Source organism: Tursiops truncatus, chromosome 8 (genome assembly GCF_011762595.2).
Source record: "Tursiops truncatus isolate mTurTru1 chromosome 8, mTurTru1.mat.Y, whole genome shotgun sequence".
Lineage (NCBI taxonomy): Eukaryota > Metazoa > Chordata > Mammalia > Artiodactyla > Delphinidae > Tursiops > Tursiops truncatus.
The window spans coordinates 95,761,336-95,778,937 of record NC_047041.1 but is presented as its reverse complement, the minus strand read 5'-3'; the positions used below and the strand labels follow the sequence as shown (position 1 = coordinate 95,778,937).

The 17,602-nt window shown below is 40.3% G+C and overlaps 1 protein-coding gene across 3 annotated transcripts in view; it reads left to right on the top strand.

Moving 5' to 3' along the window:
• NUP160 (nucleoporin 160) overlaps positions 1-17,602 on the top strand; it is a 54,802-nt gene that overhangs the window by 29,499 nt on the left and 7,701 nt on the right. For all 3 annotated transcript variants that reach the window (XM_073808941.1, XM_019948309.3, XM_019948310.3), the window contains 6 exons: positions 1,141-1,260; positions 12,246-12,341; positions 12,439-12,533; positions 12,628-12,724; positions 12,813-12,918; positions 16,793-16,953. In XM_073808941.1, the coding sequence (XP_073665042.1) occupies positions 1,141-1,260; positions 12,246-12,341; positions 12,439-12,533; positions 12,628-12,724; positions 12,813-12,918; positions 16,793-16,953 (675 nt within the window). The remainder of the gene's footprint in view (positions 1-1,140; positions 1,261-12,245; positions 12,342-12,438; positions 12,534-12,627; positions 12,725-12,812; positions 12,919-16,792; positions 16,954-17,602) is intronic.

Here is a 17,602-nt window from a genome sequence, read left to right as displayed (position 1 = left end):
TAATACACCTGTGGGGACCGTTTAGCTTCACATACTTTGCAGATTACTTAGGACACAGGAAAATATGAAGAAGAAAACATTAAAACCCTCCTGCCCCTGTGCAGGTATTTTTAGGGATACATTTTTGCAAATAAAATTTATTTCTCAATTACACTGTTTTTATTATATCTTTTTTTTTTTTTTTGGCTGCATTGGGTCTTCGTTGCTGTGCATGGGCTTCCTCTAGTTGTGGCAAGCGGGGGCTACTCTTCGTTGCAGTGCACAGGCTTCTCATTGCAGTGGCTTCTCCTGTTGCAGAGCAAGGGCTCTGAGCGCATAGGCTCAGTAGTTGTGGCTCGCAGGCTCTAGAGCGCAGGCTCAGTAGTCGTGGCGCACGGGCTTAGTTGCTCTGCGGCATGTGGGATCTTCCCGGACCAGGGCTCGAACCCGTATCCCCTGCATTGGCAGGTGGATTCTTAACCACTGCACCACCTGGGAAGTCCTATATCTTTTTTTTATGCTGGTTTTCTTCCCATTATGGTAGTTTACATTTCTAATTTTTTCTTCATATCCTGTTATGGAGCTTTTCAAACATAAAGAAAAGTTCAAAGACTTTCATATTAAACAATCATATACCCCCCGCTCAAATTCTACAGTTGTTAACATGTTGCTACAGTTGGTGTATCACATTTATCCATCAATTTTCTTATTAAAGTTTACTTTTTAATTAACAGCATTTAAGCTAAAAAGTTAGATAAATTAGGGCTTCCCTGGTGGCGCAGTGGTTGAGAGTCCGCCTGCCGGTGCAGGGGACACAGGTTCGTGCCCTAGTCCGGGAAGATCCCACATGCCGCGGAGCGGCTGGCCCCATGAGCCATGGCTGCTGAGCCTATGCGTCCGGAGCCTGTGCTCCGCAATGGGAGAGTCCACAACAGTGAGAGGCCCGCATACCGAAAAAAAGAAAAAGTTAGATAAATTAAAGAAAATATTAAATATTGCATCAGAGAGAATTTAGATATGACAGAAACTGCAAATGCAGTCAATGGTCTTAAATAATTTTATTTCTTTTTTGGTTCTCGTTGGTACAAGAAACCTTGACTTATAGCACCTAGAAGTGGAACAGTCTATCATAAGTCATTTTGTATTCTTCTATTTCTCCAGGCTCTGGAATGTTTCTGCCAGGCAGCATCTGAAGTGGGCAAAGAGGAATTCTTAGATCGCTTGATCCGTTCAGAGGATGGGGAGATTGTGTCCACCCCCAGGCTGCAGTATTATGATAAGGTATATTCTGTCATGGTTTGGTCCTTCTTATACCACTCTGTGTAAAAATGTAACAGGGCAGGGGGGGCAGATAAATTAGGAGTTTGGGATTAACATATACACACTACTATATATAAAATAGGTAAACAACAAGGACCTACTGTATAGCACAAGGAACTGTACTCAATATCTTGTAATAACCTATAATGGAAAAGAATCTGAGAAAGAATATGAATATATACATATAGATAAATATGTATAACTGAATCACTTTGCTGTACATTTGAAACTTAACACAACATTGTAAATTAACTATACTTCAGTTTAAAAAAAGTATCTGAAATATATTAGTTTGGTATTTGGGGAGAAAAATAACATAAAAATTTAATCACTCCCTGAATCTCCAAATGAAGAGAAAAATGAATTTGCCTAGAGAAATTGAAGAAACATATTTTAAAATTTGATATATGGTTTTTTTGTTTTTTCATTTTTTTTTATTTGGTTGCACTGGGTCTTAGTTGCAGCAGGAGGGCTCCTTAGTTGCGGCATGCATGTGGGATCTAGTTCCCTGACCAGGGATCAAACCCTGGCCCCCTGCATTGGGAGCACGGAGTCTTAACCACTGCGCCACCAAGGAAGTCCCTGATAAATGTTTTTAACTTAAATGAAATTCCCATCATGATATAATTTTGTTAGCTCTGTCATCATTAGAACTTTGTTACTTAGTATTCATCTTGCTGATATCTCAAAGAATTAACTTGTAATGCTGTATTTAGCCTTAGTTTGTGATTTAGCCCTGGGTACCCCTCCTGACCTTTTTTTCCTTCTACTCTTTCCTGTGGTCACTCACTCAGCTATAACAGTAGTGGCCTTCTTACTGTCTCATAAAAGCCAAGCACATACTCTGTTCCCTTCAGGACCTTTCTCCCTGCTGTTCCTCATCCTGGAATGGTCTTCCTCCAGGTAGTCAAGTTTCTAATGCCCTCATTTCATACAGGTCTCTGCTCCTGTGTCACCTCCTGAGAGTTCCTCCCTGCCTTGCCTACAAAGAAGCAGAGTAACTGTCGTGCATGTGCTCTCCTGCACACCTGCTCCTTCTCTCCCTTAGTGCAGAGTGAGGCACTGTGGGCAGTCTCCTTGCCCCGCTTTATTTTTCTTTATGACATTTAGCCATGCTTGATGTTATATTTTAGACTCTATGTTATTTTTTTTTCACATCTTTATTGGAATATAAGTGCTTTACAATGTTGTGTTAGTTTCTGCTGTACAAAGTGAATCAACTGTATGTATACATATATCCCCATATCCCCTCCCTCTTGAGCCTCCCTCCCACCCTCCCTATCCCATCCCTCTAGGTCTTCACAAAGCACTGAGCTGATCTCCCTGTGCTATGCAGCTTCCCACTAGCCATCCATTTTACATTTGGTAGTGTATATACGTCAGTGCTGCCCTCTGACTTCATCCCAGCTTCCCCGCCCCCACCACCAGTGACCTCAAGTCTGTTCTCTACGTCTGCGTCTTTATTTCTGCCCTGCCACTGGGTTTATCAGTACCGCTTTTTAAAATTCCATATATATGCATTAGCATACAGTATTTGTTTTTCTCTTTCTGAGTTACTTCACTCTGTATGACAGATTTTTCGTCCATTCGCCTCACTACAAATAACTCAATTTCGTTCCTTTTTATGGCTGAGTAATATTCCATAATATATATGTGCCACAATCTTCTTTATGCAGTCATCTGTTGATGGACATTTAGGTTGTTTCCATATCCTGGCTATTGTAAACAGTGCTGCAATGAACACTGTGGTATGTGTCTCTTTTTGAATTATGGTTTTCTCAGGGTATATGCCCAGTAGTGGGATTGCTGGGTCATATGGTAGTTCTATTTTTAGTTTTTTAAGGAACCTCCATACTGTTCTCTATAGTGGTTGTATCAGTTTCATTCCCACCAACAGTAGGAGGGTTCCCTTTTCTCCACACCCTCTCTAGCATTTATTGTTTGTAGATTTTTTGATGATGGCCATTCTGACTGGTGTGAGGTAATACCTCACTGTAGTTTTGATTTGCATTTCTCTAATGATTAGTGATGTTGAGCATCTCTTCATGCGTTTGTTGGCCATCTGTATGTCTTCTTTGGAGAAATGTCTATTTAGGTCTTCTGCCCATTATTGGACTGGGTTGTTTGTTTTTTTGACATTGACCTGCATGAGCTGCTTGTATATCTTGGAGATTAATCCTTTGTCAGTTGCTTCGTTTGCAAATAATTTCTTCCATTCTGAGGGTTGTCTTTTTGTCTTGTTTATGGTTTCCTTTGCTGTGCAGAAGATTTTAAGTTTCATTACGTCCCGTTTGTTTATTTTTGTTTTTATTTCCATTACTGTAGGAGGTGGGTCAAAAAGGATCTTGCTGTGATTTACATCATGGAGTGTTCTGCCTATGTTTTCCTCTAAGAGTTTTATAGTATCTGACCTTACATTTAGGTCTTTAATCCATTTTGAGTTTATTTTTGTGTATGGTGTTAGGGAGTGTTCTTTTTTTGTTGTTGTTGTTGTTGTTTTTGGCTGCATTGGGTCTTCCGTTGCTGCACACGGGCTTTCTCTAGTTGTGGTGAGCGGAGGCTACTCTTCGTGTGGTTTGAGGGCTTCTCATTATGGTGGCTTCTCCTGTTGCAGACCACGGGCTCTAGGCACGCGGGCTTCAGTAGCTGTGGCACACAGGCTCAGTAGTTGTGGCTCATGGGCTCTAGAGCACAGGCCCAGTAGTTGTGGCGCACGGGCTTAGTTGCTCCATGGCATGTGGGATCTTCCCAGACCAGGGATTGAACCCATGTCCCCTGCACTGGCAGGCAGATTCTTAACCACTGCGCCACCAGGGAAGTCCGGGAGTGTTCTAATTTCATTCTTTTACATTAGCTGTCCATTTTTCCCAGCACCACTTATTGAAGAGGCTGTCTTTTCTCCATTTTCTATTCTTGCCTCCTTTATCAAAGATAAGGTGACCATATGTGTGTGGGCTTTCTATCTTGTTGCATTGATCTATATTTCTGTATTTGTGTCAGTACCATACTGTCTTGATTACTGTAGCTTTGTAGTATAGTCTGAAGTCAGGGAGCCTGATTTCTCCAGCTCTGTTTTTCTTTCTCGAAGATTGCTTTGGCTATTTAGGATCTTTTGTGTTTCCTTACAAATTGTAAGATTTCTTGTTCTAGTTCTGTGAAAAATGCCATTGGTAATTTGATAGGGATTGCATTGAACCTGTAGATTGCTTTGAGTAGTGTAGTCATTTTCACAATATTGATTCTTCCAATCCAGGAGCATGGTATATCTCTCCATCTGTTTATGTTATCTTTGATTTCTTTCATCAGTGTTTTATAGTTTTCTGAGTACAGGTCTTTTGCCTCCTTAGGTATGTTTATTCCTAGGTATTTTATTCTTTTTGTTGTGATGGTAAAATGGGATTGTTTCCTTAATTTCTCTTCCTGATCTTTTGTTGTTAGTGTACAGGAATGCAAGAGATTTCTGTGCATTAATTTTGTTTCCTGCAACCTTACCAAATTCATTGATTAGTTCTAGTAGTTTTCTGGTGGCATCTTTAGGCTGTTCTATGTATAGTATCATGTCATCTGCAAACGTTGACAGTTTTACTTCTTCTTTTCCAATTTGTATTCCTTTTATTTCTTTTTCTTCTCTGATTGCTATGGTTAGGATGTCTAATACTATGTTGAATAATAGTGGCGAGAGTGGACGTCCTTGTCTTGTTCCTGATCTTAGAGGAAATGCCTTCAGTTTTTCACCATTGAGAATGATGTTTGCTGTGGGTTTGTCGTATGTGGCTTTTATTCTGTTGAGATAGGTTCCTCTGCACCCACTTTCTGGAGAGTTTTCATCATAAATAGGTGTTGGATTTTGTCAAAAGCTTTTTCTGCATCTATTAAGATGATCATATGGTTTTTGTTCTTCAATTTGTTAATATGGTGTATCACATTGATTGTTTTACATATATTGAAGAATCTTTGCATCTCTGGGAAAAATCCCACTTGATCATGGTGTATGATCCTTTTAATGTGTTGCTGGATTCTGTTTGCTAGTATTTTGTTGAGGATTTTTGCATCTGTGTTCATCAGTGATATTGGTCTATAATTTTCTTTTTTTGTGATATCTTTGTCCGGTTTTGGTATCAGGGTGATGATGCCCTCGTAGAACAAGTTTGGGAGTGTTCCTCCCTCCACAATTTTTTGGAAGAGTTTGAGAAGGATAGGTGTTAATTCTTCTCTAAATGTTTGATAGAATTCACCTATGAAGCCATCTGTCCTGGACTTCTCTTTGTTGGAAGATTTTTAATTACAGTTTCAATTTCACTACCTGTGATTGGTCTGTTTATATTTTCTAATTCTTCCTGGTTCTATCTTGGAAGGTTTTACTCTTCCAAGAATTTGTCCATTTCTTTCAGATTATCCATTTTATTGGCTTATAGTTGGTTGTAGTAGTCGCTTATCATCTTTTGTATTTCTGTGATATCAGTTGTAACCTCTCCTTTTTCATTTCTAATTTTATTGATCTACGTCCTCTCCTGTTTTTTCTTGATGGTCTGGCTAAAGGTTTATCAATTTTGTTTATCTTCTCAAAGAACCAGCTTTTAGTTTTATTGATCTCTGCTATTGTTTTCTTTGTTTTTATTTCTGCTCTGATCTTTATGATTTCTTTCCTTCTACTAATTTTGGGCTTCCTTTGTTCTTTTTCTGGTTGCTTTAGGTGTAAGTTTAGATGTTTATTTGAGATTTTTCTTGTTTCCTGAGGTGACCTTGAATTGCTATGAACTTCCCTCTTAGAACTGCTTTTGCTGCGTCCCATAGGTTTTGGATTGTTGTGTTTTCGTTTTCATTTGTTTCTAGATATTTTTTGATTTCTTATTTTATTTCTTCAGTGATCTCTTGGTTATTTAGCAGCGCACTGTTTAGCCTCCATGTGTTTGTGTTTTTTACTGTTTTTTCCTCATAGCGTTGTGGTCAGAAAAGATGCTTGATACAATTTCATTTTTCTTAAATTTTCCAAGGTTTGATTTGTGACCCAAAATGTGATCTATTCTGGAGAACGTTCCATGTGCACTTGATAAGAAAGTGTATTCTTCTGCTTTCGGGTGGAATGTCCTAAAAATATCAATTAAGTCTATCTTGTCTGTTGTGTCATTTAAAGCTTGTGTTTCCTTATTTATTTTCTGTTTGGATGATCTTTCTATTGGTGTAAGTGGGGAGTTAAAGTCCACCACTATTATTGTGTTACTATCGATTTTTCCTTTTATGGCCTTATGTACTGAGGTGCTCCTATGTTGGGTGCATAAATATTTATAATTGTTGTGTTTTCTTCTTGGATGAATCCCTTGATAATTATGTAGTGTCCCTCCTTATCTCTTATAACAGTCTTTATTTTAAAGTCTATTTTCTCTGATGTGAGTATTGCTACTCCGGCTTTCTTTTGATTTCAATTTGCATGGAATATCTTTTTCCATCCCTTCACTTTCAGTCTGTACGTGTCCCTAGGTCTGAAGTGGGTCTCTTGTAGACAGCATATATAAGCATCTTGTTATTATATCCATTCAGCCAGTCTGTGTCTTTTGGTTGGACCATTTAACCCATTTACATTCAAGGTGATTATCGATATGTATGTTCCTATTACCATTTTCTTAATTGATTTGGGTTTGTTTCTGTGCGTCTTTTTCTTCTCTTGTGTTTCCTGCTTAGAAAAGGTCCGTTAGCATTTGTTGTAGAGCTAGTTTGGTGGTGCTGAATCCTGTTAGCTTTTGCTTGTCTATAAAGCTTTTGATTTCTCCATCGAATCTGAATGAGATCCTTGCTGGGTAGAGTAATCTTGTAGGTTTTTCCCTTTCATCAGTTTAAATATGTCCTGCCACTCCCTTCTGGCTTGCAGAATTTCTGCTGAAAGATCAGCTGTTAACATTATGAGGATTCCCTTGTATGTTATTTGTTGCTTTTCCCTTGCTGCTTTTAACATTTTTCTTTGTATTTAATTTTTGATAGTTTGATTAATATGTGTCTTGGAGTGTTTCTCTTTGGGTTTATCCTGTATGGGACTCTCTGTGCTTCCTGGACTTGATTGACTATTTCCTTTCCCATGTTAGGGAAGTTTTCAACTATAATCTCTTCAAATATTTTCTCAGACCTTTCTTTTCCTCTTCTTCTTCTGGGACCCCTATAATTCAAATGTTGGTGCATTTAATGTTGTCCCAGAGGTCTCCAAGACCGTCCTCAGTTCTTTTCATTCTTTTTTCTTCTGCTCCCTGGCAGTTATTTCCACCTTTTTATCTTCCAGGTCACTTATCTGTTCTTCTGCCTCAGTTATTCTGCTGTTGATTCCTTCTAGAGTATTTTTAATTTCAGTTGTTGTGTTGTTCATCACTGTTTGTTTGCTCTTTAGTTCTTCTAGATCCTTGTTGAATGTTTCTTGTATTTTCTCCATTCTGTTTCTGAGATTTTGGATCATCTTTACTATCATCACTCTGAATTCTTTTTCAGGTAGGTTGCCTATTTCATCTTCATTTATTTGGTCTTGTAGGTTTTTACCTTGCTCCTTTGTCTGTAACTTTTTTTTTTCCACTTCTTTTTTTTTTTTTCTTTTTTTGATGGGTGAGGCTGTATTCCTGTCTTACTGGTTGTTTGGCCTGAGGCATCCAGCACTGGAGTTTGCAGACAGTTGGGAGAAGCCAAGTCTTGGTGCCGAGATGAGACCTCCAGGAGGCCTCACTCTGATTAATATTCCCTGGGGTCTGAGGTTCTCTGTTAGTCCAGCGGTTTGGACTCAGAGCTCCCACTATAGGAGCTTGGGCCCGACCTCCGGCCTGGGAACCAAGATCCCGCAAGCCAGGTGGTGTGGCAAAAAAAAAAAAAAGGGAGCAATACAATAACAAAGAATAAAAAACAAAATAAAATTAAAAAGATAAAAAATATATTAGGAAAAATAAAAATATAATTGAAACAACTGCAACAAGGTAAAATAAAACCACAACAGAAAAAAGAAAAAAGGGTGGTGGAGGAGGGGGGGAACAAGCCAAAAGGAGCAGAACAATAACAAAGTATAAAGAATGAAAGTAGAAAAATAAAAGATTTATTAGAAAAAAATGTAAATGAATCAACAAGGTAAAACAGAACCCCAATCTAAAAGAGCAAAAAAGAAGAAAAGAAAAAAAAAGCCTTGGCTATGGGGGCAGAGTTTAGGTGGGGGCGGAACTTAGGCAGCGGCAGGGTTTAGGCTGGGGCAGGACCTAGGCAGGTGGGGGGTGACATCTGAGCATGGGGCAGGGCATGGGCTTAGGACCCACGCAGCTGGAAAAGGCCTTGGGGGTGAGGCCTAGCTAGGGTGACATTTAATTGTAGGGTGGGGCCTCTGCTTAGGACTTGCGTGGAAGGGGAGTGGCAGCACCTCCCAAGGAGGGCCTCTGGAATGTGGGGTTCAGGAGTTTGGAGTAAGGCCTTGGGTGTGGGTGTGTGGGTGGGGTTTAGGCCTGGCGTGTTGGAGGGGGTCTCAGAGGAGGTCTCCAAGTGTAGAGGTGTGACCCTGGGTGGGGGTGTAGGGGTGGGGCTTGGGCTCTGCGCTGCAGGAGGGAGGCTCCCTGGGCAGAGTGTTTGGCCCCAGAACCCAACAGGCTCTCCAGTGCCTAAGTGGACAGGGAAAGTGCTGGCTGCATTCCCTTCCATTCCTCTGTGCCCCCCTCTCCCCCCACAGTCTCCCCCAGGGTCTCCCCCATCTCCTCTGGACCCCTAACCATGGGTGGGTTCTGCTGGGTGTAGGAACTCCTCCCCTCCCCCAGCCGCCCCTCAGGGGTGTGGTCCCGTAGTTCCAGCCTTTATTTTTGCTCCCCCTTCCCTCCCTCCCACTCCGTCAGGACCCCATGGCTGGAGGGGGCCTCGGTGGGCAGAGGATCAGGCCCAGATCTCAGCAGGCTCCCGGGGGCCCAAGTGGGCAGGGAAACCTGGCCACTCTCCCTTTTGATCCTCTGCCCTCCCAGTGGTCCCCCAATTTCCCCCTTCGGGTGTGGGATCCTTCCCCCTCCCCCAGCCGCCCCTCAGGGGCACCAGTCCTGTCCCGCCTCCACTTCTCCCCCCTCACTCCCCCCCACTTCACACATCCTACTTGGTCGCTGGGGGTTCCTGCCATCCCCATGGTCCCCCCGACAGGTTCCTGTAGGTGCCCTAGTTGTGAGGAGACACGAATTCCGCGTCCTCCTCGTCCACCATCTTGACTCCACCCCTAGATTCTACGTTATTTGTTTATCTGCATTTCCTACCAAAAAGTAAATGCGACAGGAGCAGGCTTCACAGTTTGTTCATTGCTTGTTAAAGAGATAAATAAATTTATACGGAAGTAGATTTGTAACTCTTAATAACTGTCTGCCATTCTACTAATAAGAAAATTATTTTGAATTTTAAGTAAAGATTTTTAATCTGAGGCCAGATAGGTTTGAGGTATCAGTACATCCCCTGAAAATACGTGCAAAGCATTTTGTATTTTTTTCTGTGGAGACACTCCATAGTTTTCATCACTGGAAAAAAAAAAACATAAAAAATCACTGCTCCAGTGGACTCACTCACAGAACAAATAAATTAAGATGTGCTAATGTTTAATATCAGGATTGACTCTGGTGCCCTTATTTGGTCCTTTCACCAGGTGGTCATTTGTCACTTAGTCTCGAGGTAGGCATCTGAGGGAAGAGTGAGTCACAGCGAAGGGCAGGGTTGCAGAGTGGCACTCTCACTCATCCACTTGATTTCAGTATGTTTGCCTGGTTAAGCTGATTTACACATTATATTGCTTAATTGTAATGAAAATCACCAAAAAAAAAAAAAGAATGTGTATATATGTATAACTGAATCACTTTGCTGTACGGCAGTAATTAACACATTGTAAATCAACTATACTTCAATTAAATAAATAAAATTTTAAAATAATGAAAATCACCTTCACTATATGGACTTGGCTTTTAAAAACTCATGTGAAGGGACTTCCCTGGTGGTCCAGTGGTTAAGACTCCACGCTGCCGATGCAGGGGGCATGGGTTCGATCCCTGGTTGGGGAACTAAGATCCCACATCCCATGCATTGTGTGGCCAAAAAAAAAAAAAAAATTCCTGTGAAGCAGCCAGATTGAATATATTAACAAAGTGCATACGAACAAATTAGGATAAGATAGGGCTGGCACTTCTACTTTTGATATAGGCTCTTCATCAACCACATTGCAAGGTAAAAAGAGTGACGGTCTGTAATCAGGTCTGAGAATCAGCCAGAAACAACTGAACTTTTCAAGAATGCCACTTTAAAATCTAACTAAGTGTACCTTGAATTAAAATGTCAATTCAAGATAGTAGGAAGCCATGCAAATAATCAAGGCATCCTGATCACCTATGGTGGAGTATAAATTGGTTACAGCCACTCTGGAAAACTTTTTACCTACTGGCTCCAATCTTTGACATGCCTTCTGACCCAGTAATTCCAATTCTAAATATATATGGAAAGATATACATGTTTACTAAAAGAGATATGTATGTATGTTCCAAGCAGCATGTCATAAAATTCATGTACTAGAAACAATCCAACTATCCATTAACAGAATGGATCAATGGATTATGGTATATTCTTTCAATGGACTACAACACAGCAATGAAATGAATTGCTGAATGAAATAACATAGATCAGTCTTACAAACATGTTAAGCAAAAGCAGGCAGACAGGGCTTCCCTGGTGGCGCAGTGGTTAAGAATCCACCTGCCAATGCAGGAGACACGGGTTCAAGCCCTGGTCTGGGAAGATCCCACATGCCGTGGAGCAGCTAAGCCCGTGCACCACAACTACAGAAGCCCGCGCACCCTAGAGCCCCTGCTCTGCAACAAGGGAAGCCACCACAGTGAGAAGCCTGCACACCACAATGAAGAGTAGCCCCCACTCGCGGCAACTAGAGAGAGCCCGCGTGCAGCAACGAAGACCCAACGCAGCCAAAAGTAAATAAATAAATAAATTTATTTTTTGTTAAAAAAGAAAAAAAAGTAGGCACACACACACAAAAGAATACTATAGATCCTGTTTCCATGAAATTAAAAACAAAACTAATAAAATTCAGTAGTGGCTGGAAGGAGTCATGTGGGGGCTTTGGAGTATTGGTATGTTACAATTCTTAACTTGGCTGCTGGGAACATGGGTATGTTTACTTTGTGAACGTTCAACCAGCTATGTACTTAGGATTTGTGTACGTTTCTAACTATGTTATACTTCATTAAGAAGTATAACCTTAAAAAAAAAAAAAACTGTAAGCATCCAGAAGAAAAAGATGTTTTTATACTGCTAATAAGGCAGAAAAAAGCAAATAATCAGTAAGTACTAATAACTACAAATAATAATTTTTAAACTACCTTTATCTTCATCTTTAAGAAATTTCTATTTTGAAAGTGTTATTATACATATTTTTTAGAAATGTGTGTATATAGTATAAGTAAATGTCTGGGGAGTGTACTCAGACATTCTCAATAGGGTGGACAATCAAAAAAGTTTAAAGAGCACTATCCTATGTTGTATTAGAAATGGGTTATGTCAGACATTAATGTATTCTCTTTAGTGTTTCTATAAGGCTATGATGCTAATTTACTAGGCTTTAAATTCATCTGTGACCTAAACAGTTAGTAGGAAAAGTTAGTAGTGAAATTATATTTGCTCATTCAACAAACGTTTACTGAGAACCTATTATGTACTAAACACTGAGGATAGAGCTGTGCACAGAAAAGACCAATAAAGGGTTTTACAACAGGTGTCTTATTTAACAGTAGAATCTAAAGGAATATCTTAAATGTTAACCAAATAATCTTGTCCATCTTGTTGTCGGCACCTTTGATTTAATCTTTATCTTACCTACTTATCTTTCTAATTGATTTTAAATCGTAGTCTAATTTGAAGTGCACTATACCATGTTAATATTAATGGAAATTTCTTCTTCTGTTTCCCCTTAGGTTTTGCGTCTGCTCGATGTCGTTGGGTTGCCTGAACTGGTTATTCAGTTGGCTACATCAGCAATAACTGAAGCAGGTGATGACTGGAAAAGTCAGGTAAGGACTAACTGTAATCTAGTTATTGCCCTTGAGGTTTATCATGGATGTGGTGTTTTAATTTCTATTGTTCTTTTTTTCCCTGTTTGATACTTAGGCTACTTTAAGGACATGCATTTTCAAACATCATTTGGATTTAGGTCACAATAGCCACGCATATGAAGCCTTAACCCAAATTCCTGATTCCAGCAGGTAATCAATCTCACAGTCTTATTTAGAGGAGACAATTTACCAGCCCTGTGTAATCCACTAAGAAAATTTACCCTCATATCACTTTTCCTTCTAGACAGTTAGATTGTTTACGGCAGCTGGTGGTAGTTCTTTGTGAACGCTCACAGCTACAGGATCTTGTAGAGTTTCCCTATGTGAATCTGCATAATGAGGTAATTTTATTTATCCACTGATGACTGGACATAGCTGTGGTGGTTGTCATGCTGGCTACTAACTTTGATATCTGATTGCCTCCTTTAGGTTGTGGGAATAATTGAATCACGTGCGAGAGCTGTGGACCTTATGACTTACAATTACTATGAGCTTCTGTATGCCTTCCACATCTATCGTCACAATTACCGGAAGGGTGAGCAGTTGAAGCGTACAGTCTTTGTGGAGGCAACCTTATCAGTTGTATTGTGTCTTACAAAAACTATTATCTGTTTGACTTAGTAATTTTTACCTTATTTTTACCATTGGACAAGTGTTCTCTACAGGCATTTGGGGAACTTATGTTTAAGTTCGAGGTTAGCTTCACCTTTTTGTGGATTACCTGTACGCCCTAAAGATAGGCACTTCTTGTGAATTCCCTGGTGGTCCACTGGTTAGGACTCCCCGCTTTCACTGCCGAGGGCACAGTTTCAATCCCTGGTCAGGGAACTAAGATCCCCACAAGCCACTCAGCGCGGCCAAAAAAAAAGGCACTTCTCCCATTCTAGAACATTCTTGAGGCATTTCTAGTTAGATGGCATTCTGTGTGTATCTTCCATCTAATTTTATTCTTTACTATTATTTTTTATTTTTTTGGCTGCATTGGGTCTTCATTGCTGCCCACGGGCTTTCTCTAGTTGCGGTGAGCAGGGGCTACTCTTCATTGTGGTGTTCAGGCTTCTCACTGCGGTGGCTTCTCTTGTTGCAGAGCATGGGCTCTAGGTGTGTAGGCTTCATTAGTTGTGGCGCACTGGCTCAGTAGTTGTGGCTTGAAGGCTCTAGAGTACAGGCTCAGTAGTTGTGGTGCACTGGCTTAGTTGCTCCGCGGCATATGGGATCTTCCCGGACCAGGGCTTGAACCCGTGTCCCCTGCATTGGCAGGCGGATTCTTAACCACTGGGCCACCAGGGAAGTCCATTCCATCTAATTTTAAAAGAAATGTTATTTCACTAAAGGCACCTTGAATTCTTGTGGCTGGTTTTAAGTTCCTGTACCATTTTGCTTTTGGCCTTTCTTTTCTCTTATTTTTGCTGATCCTTTTGAGAGTAAGTTGTGGACATCATGTCTCAGTACATAAATACTTGCATCTCAAGGACATTTCCTTATATAACCTCAATACAATTATCAAACTGAGAACATGTAACTAATTTTGTGAATTTAATGTAAATGTGGTGCTCTTATCTTATGTGCTATTCACATTTAAATATGGCCAAACATAATGGGTTTTTTTTTTAATTTATTTATTTTTGGCTGTGTTGGGTCCTCATTGCTGTGCACGGACTTTCTTTAGTTGTGACGAGCAGGGGCTACTCTTTGTTGCTGAGTGCGGGCCTCTTGTTGTCGTGGCTTCTCTTGCTGCAGAGCACGGACTCTAGGTGTGCGGGGCTCAGTTGTTGTGGCTTGCAGGCTTCAGAGTGCAGGCTCAGTAGTTGTGGTGCATGGGGTTACTTGCTCCACGGCATATGGGACCTTCCTGGGGCAGGGCCCAACCCCGTATCCCCTGCATTGGCAGCAGATTCTTAACCACTGCACCACCAGGGAAGACCAATGATTTTTTTTAATAGTACATTTCTCCCATACTGTCCTCACCCCCTGATCTAGGATCACATCTTGCATTTAATTGTCCTCTTTAGTCTCCTTTAATCTGGAGCATTCTTTTAGCCTTACTTTGCCTTTGATGACGTTGATATATTTGAAGAAGAAAGGCCAGTCATTTTTGTAGAACGTTTCTAAATTTGGATTTGTATGATGACAATGAAGTCATTATCAGGTCAGCTAAAATAAAGGGATTACATATCTGTTTTAAGATCATATTTTACAAGATGACCATTGTGGTTACCCTTTGGAACCTCTAACATTTTTATACCATTTTCACTCAGAGTCTTTTATTAGGTTTCTTACTCATTTTCATTGGGAAGAATGGATGGAAGTAATTCATAGGCATGTTCTTAATATTCCTAATGGTAAAATATGTTTACATATTCTTTTTCTTTTTTTTTTTAATAAATTTATTTATTTATTTTTGGCTGCGTTGGGTCTTCATTGCTGCGCAGGCTTTCTCTAGTTGCGGCGAGCAGGGGCTACTCTTCATTGCAGTGCATGGGCTTCTCATTGCAGTGGCTTCTCTTATTGCGGAGCACGGGCTCTAGGCGCATGGGCTTCAGTAGTTGTGTCACGCAGGCTCAGTAGTTGTGGCTCATGGAATAAGTTGCTCTGTGGCATGTGGATCTTCCCAGACCAGGGCTCAAACACGTGTCCCCTGCATTGGCAGGCAGATTCTTAACCACTGCGCCACCAGGGAAGTCCTGCATATTCTTTGAGTAATGCAAGAAAGGAAAAATAGATGATTCAAGATATATTACTACTTTCACAATGACAACATCCATTACATCAACCTGATTAAGACCAGCTTAGCTAGATTAACGCTCAGGTCTTTCTGGAGCAAGGCTGTTTTTCTGACAAAATGTCTTACATATTGCAGGCACTCAAAATATTTGTTGGGATGAAAAATAGTTTGATTTGATTTGGAAACTGAAAGGGAATTTTAAAATCTGTTTAGTTTCTGGAGTCCCATGCTGTCTCAGAACAATGTTTTTTCAATATTTCATTCAACCTATGTAACTAAAGCATTATAAAAATAAGAGTCTGGGACTTCCCTGGTGGAGCAGTGGTTAAGAATCCACCCACCAATGCAGGGGGCACAGGTTCGAGCCCTGGTCTGGGAAGATCCCGCATGCCACAGAGTGGCTAAGTCCGTGCACCACAACTACTGAGCCTGCGCTCTAGAGCCCATGTGCCACAACTACTGAAGCCGGCACGCCTAGAGCCTGTGCTCCGCAACAAGAGAAACCACTGCAATGAGAAGCCCACGTACTGCAACAAAGAGTAGCCTCCGCTTGCCGCAACTAGAGAAAGCCTGCGCGCAGCAACAAAGACCAAACGCAGACAAAAATAAAAATAAATAAATTTATTAAAAAAATAAAATAAAATAAGAGTCTGTGACCTTGGGGGACTTCCCTGGTGGTCCAGTGGTTAAGACTCCACACTTCCAATACAGTGGGTGCAGGTTCAGTCCCCGGTCGGAGAACTAAGATTCCACATGCCACATGGCATAGCCAAAAAAAAAAAAAATGCGTATGATTTGGACAGAGCACCCAAATCCTGGGTGGGGAATAGGTGACAATATGGCTGAGACTAGCTCTCTGTACTCTCTGGGAACATAGTATCTAAACATCAAAAGTAACATTTTAGATGTTTGGGGGATTTTTTTTTTTTTTTGGTGGTGGTGGTGAAGTACATATACATAAACTTTACTATCTTAACCATTCTTAAGTATTTAGTAGTGCTAAGTACCTTCACATTACTGCGTAATCAGTCTCCAGAATTATTTTCATCTTGCAAAATGGAAACTATACTCCTTAAACAACAACTTCCCATTCCCTCCTCCCCCATCCCCTGGCAACCACCATTCTATTCTGTGTCTATAAATTTGGCTACCAGAATCATACAGTATTTGACTTTTGTGACAGACTTATTTCACTTGGCATAAACTCTTTAAGGTTCATCCATGTTGTAGCAAGTGTCAGAATTTATAATATTCCATTGTATGGATATATCACATTTTTCTGGAAACTTGGATGTTTCCATCTTTTGCCTGTTGTGAATAATACTGCTAGGAACAAGGATGTACAAATAATTCTGCAAGACTCTGCTTTCAGTTCGTTTGTTTGTTTTTGGGGGGGTGGTATATACCCAAAAGTGGAATTGATGAATTATAAGGTAATTCTATTTTTAAATTTTTGAAGAACTGCCGTACTGTTTTCCGTAGTGGCTATACCAGTTTACATTCCCTACAGCAGTACACAAGGGTTCCAATTTTTCCACATTCTCACCAGCACATGATTTTTTGTGGTTTTAAGTTAAACTCAATTTTTGTTTTAAATTTTAATGTTTGATAAGTGTGACAAACTCTCTGTGTATCTCTAAAGAGATACATTTTTGAAATTGTAATGTCTATTATTGCCTTATAGCTGGCACAGTGATGTTTGAGTACGGAATGCGTCTGGGCAGAGAGGTTCGAACTCTCCGGGGACTTGAGAAGCAAGGCAACTGTTATCTGGCTGCTATTAATTGTTTACGCCTTATTCGCCCAGAATACGCATGGATTGTTCAGCCAGCATCTGGTGCAGTGGTATGAAAACTTTCCATCCTGGAATTGGGGGATCATTTAATTTATTTGGTTTGGTCCTTTGAAAACTATTACCTCATTTTGCTTCATTTCATTTAAAATTTCCACTGGGATATTTGTGGACTTAATATATTTTTGTAGCAATTCATTTGTTACATGTTACTACCCCTTTAGTTTCCAAGGTCAGAATTATTGTAGGAATAAGTATTACAGAGTGGTTTTGGAGTTAGACAACCTAACTTCAGGCAAATTACTTAATCTTTTACTGTCCAGTTAGCCTCTTGGATAAAATAGGGATGATGACAATAATAATGTCTACCTTATAGGATTGTTTGGGTATTAAATGAGATAATTCATGTAGAGTGCTTAGAGCAGTGACAGTGCCTGGCCTGCAGAAAGTGCTCAGTAAGTGGTAGCTGCTTTTATTTCATTCATTTTTGTTAATTTAATCTATTGCTACTATTTTAGGGGAGGCGAACTGTGAGGTGTTTTTTTTTTTGTCATGCTGATGGGGTCATATACTCCCAGCTACTTGTATTGTATAGTTCCTGAATGTACTATGCTTCTTCCCAGGGTTATGGGTAGAGAATGTAACTCTGAAACCAAGGAAAGTCAAGTGGTTTATATGGAGATCAAATCTGTGTCCTTGGAC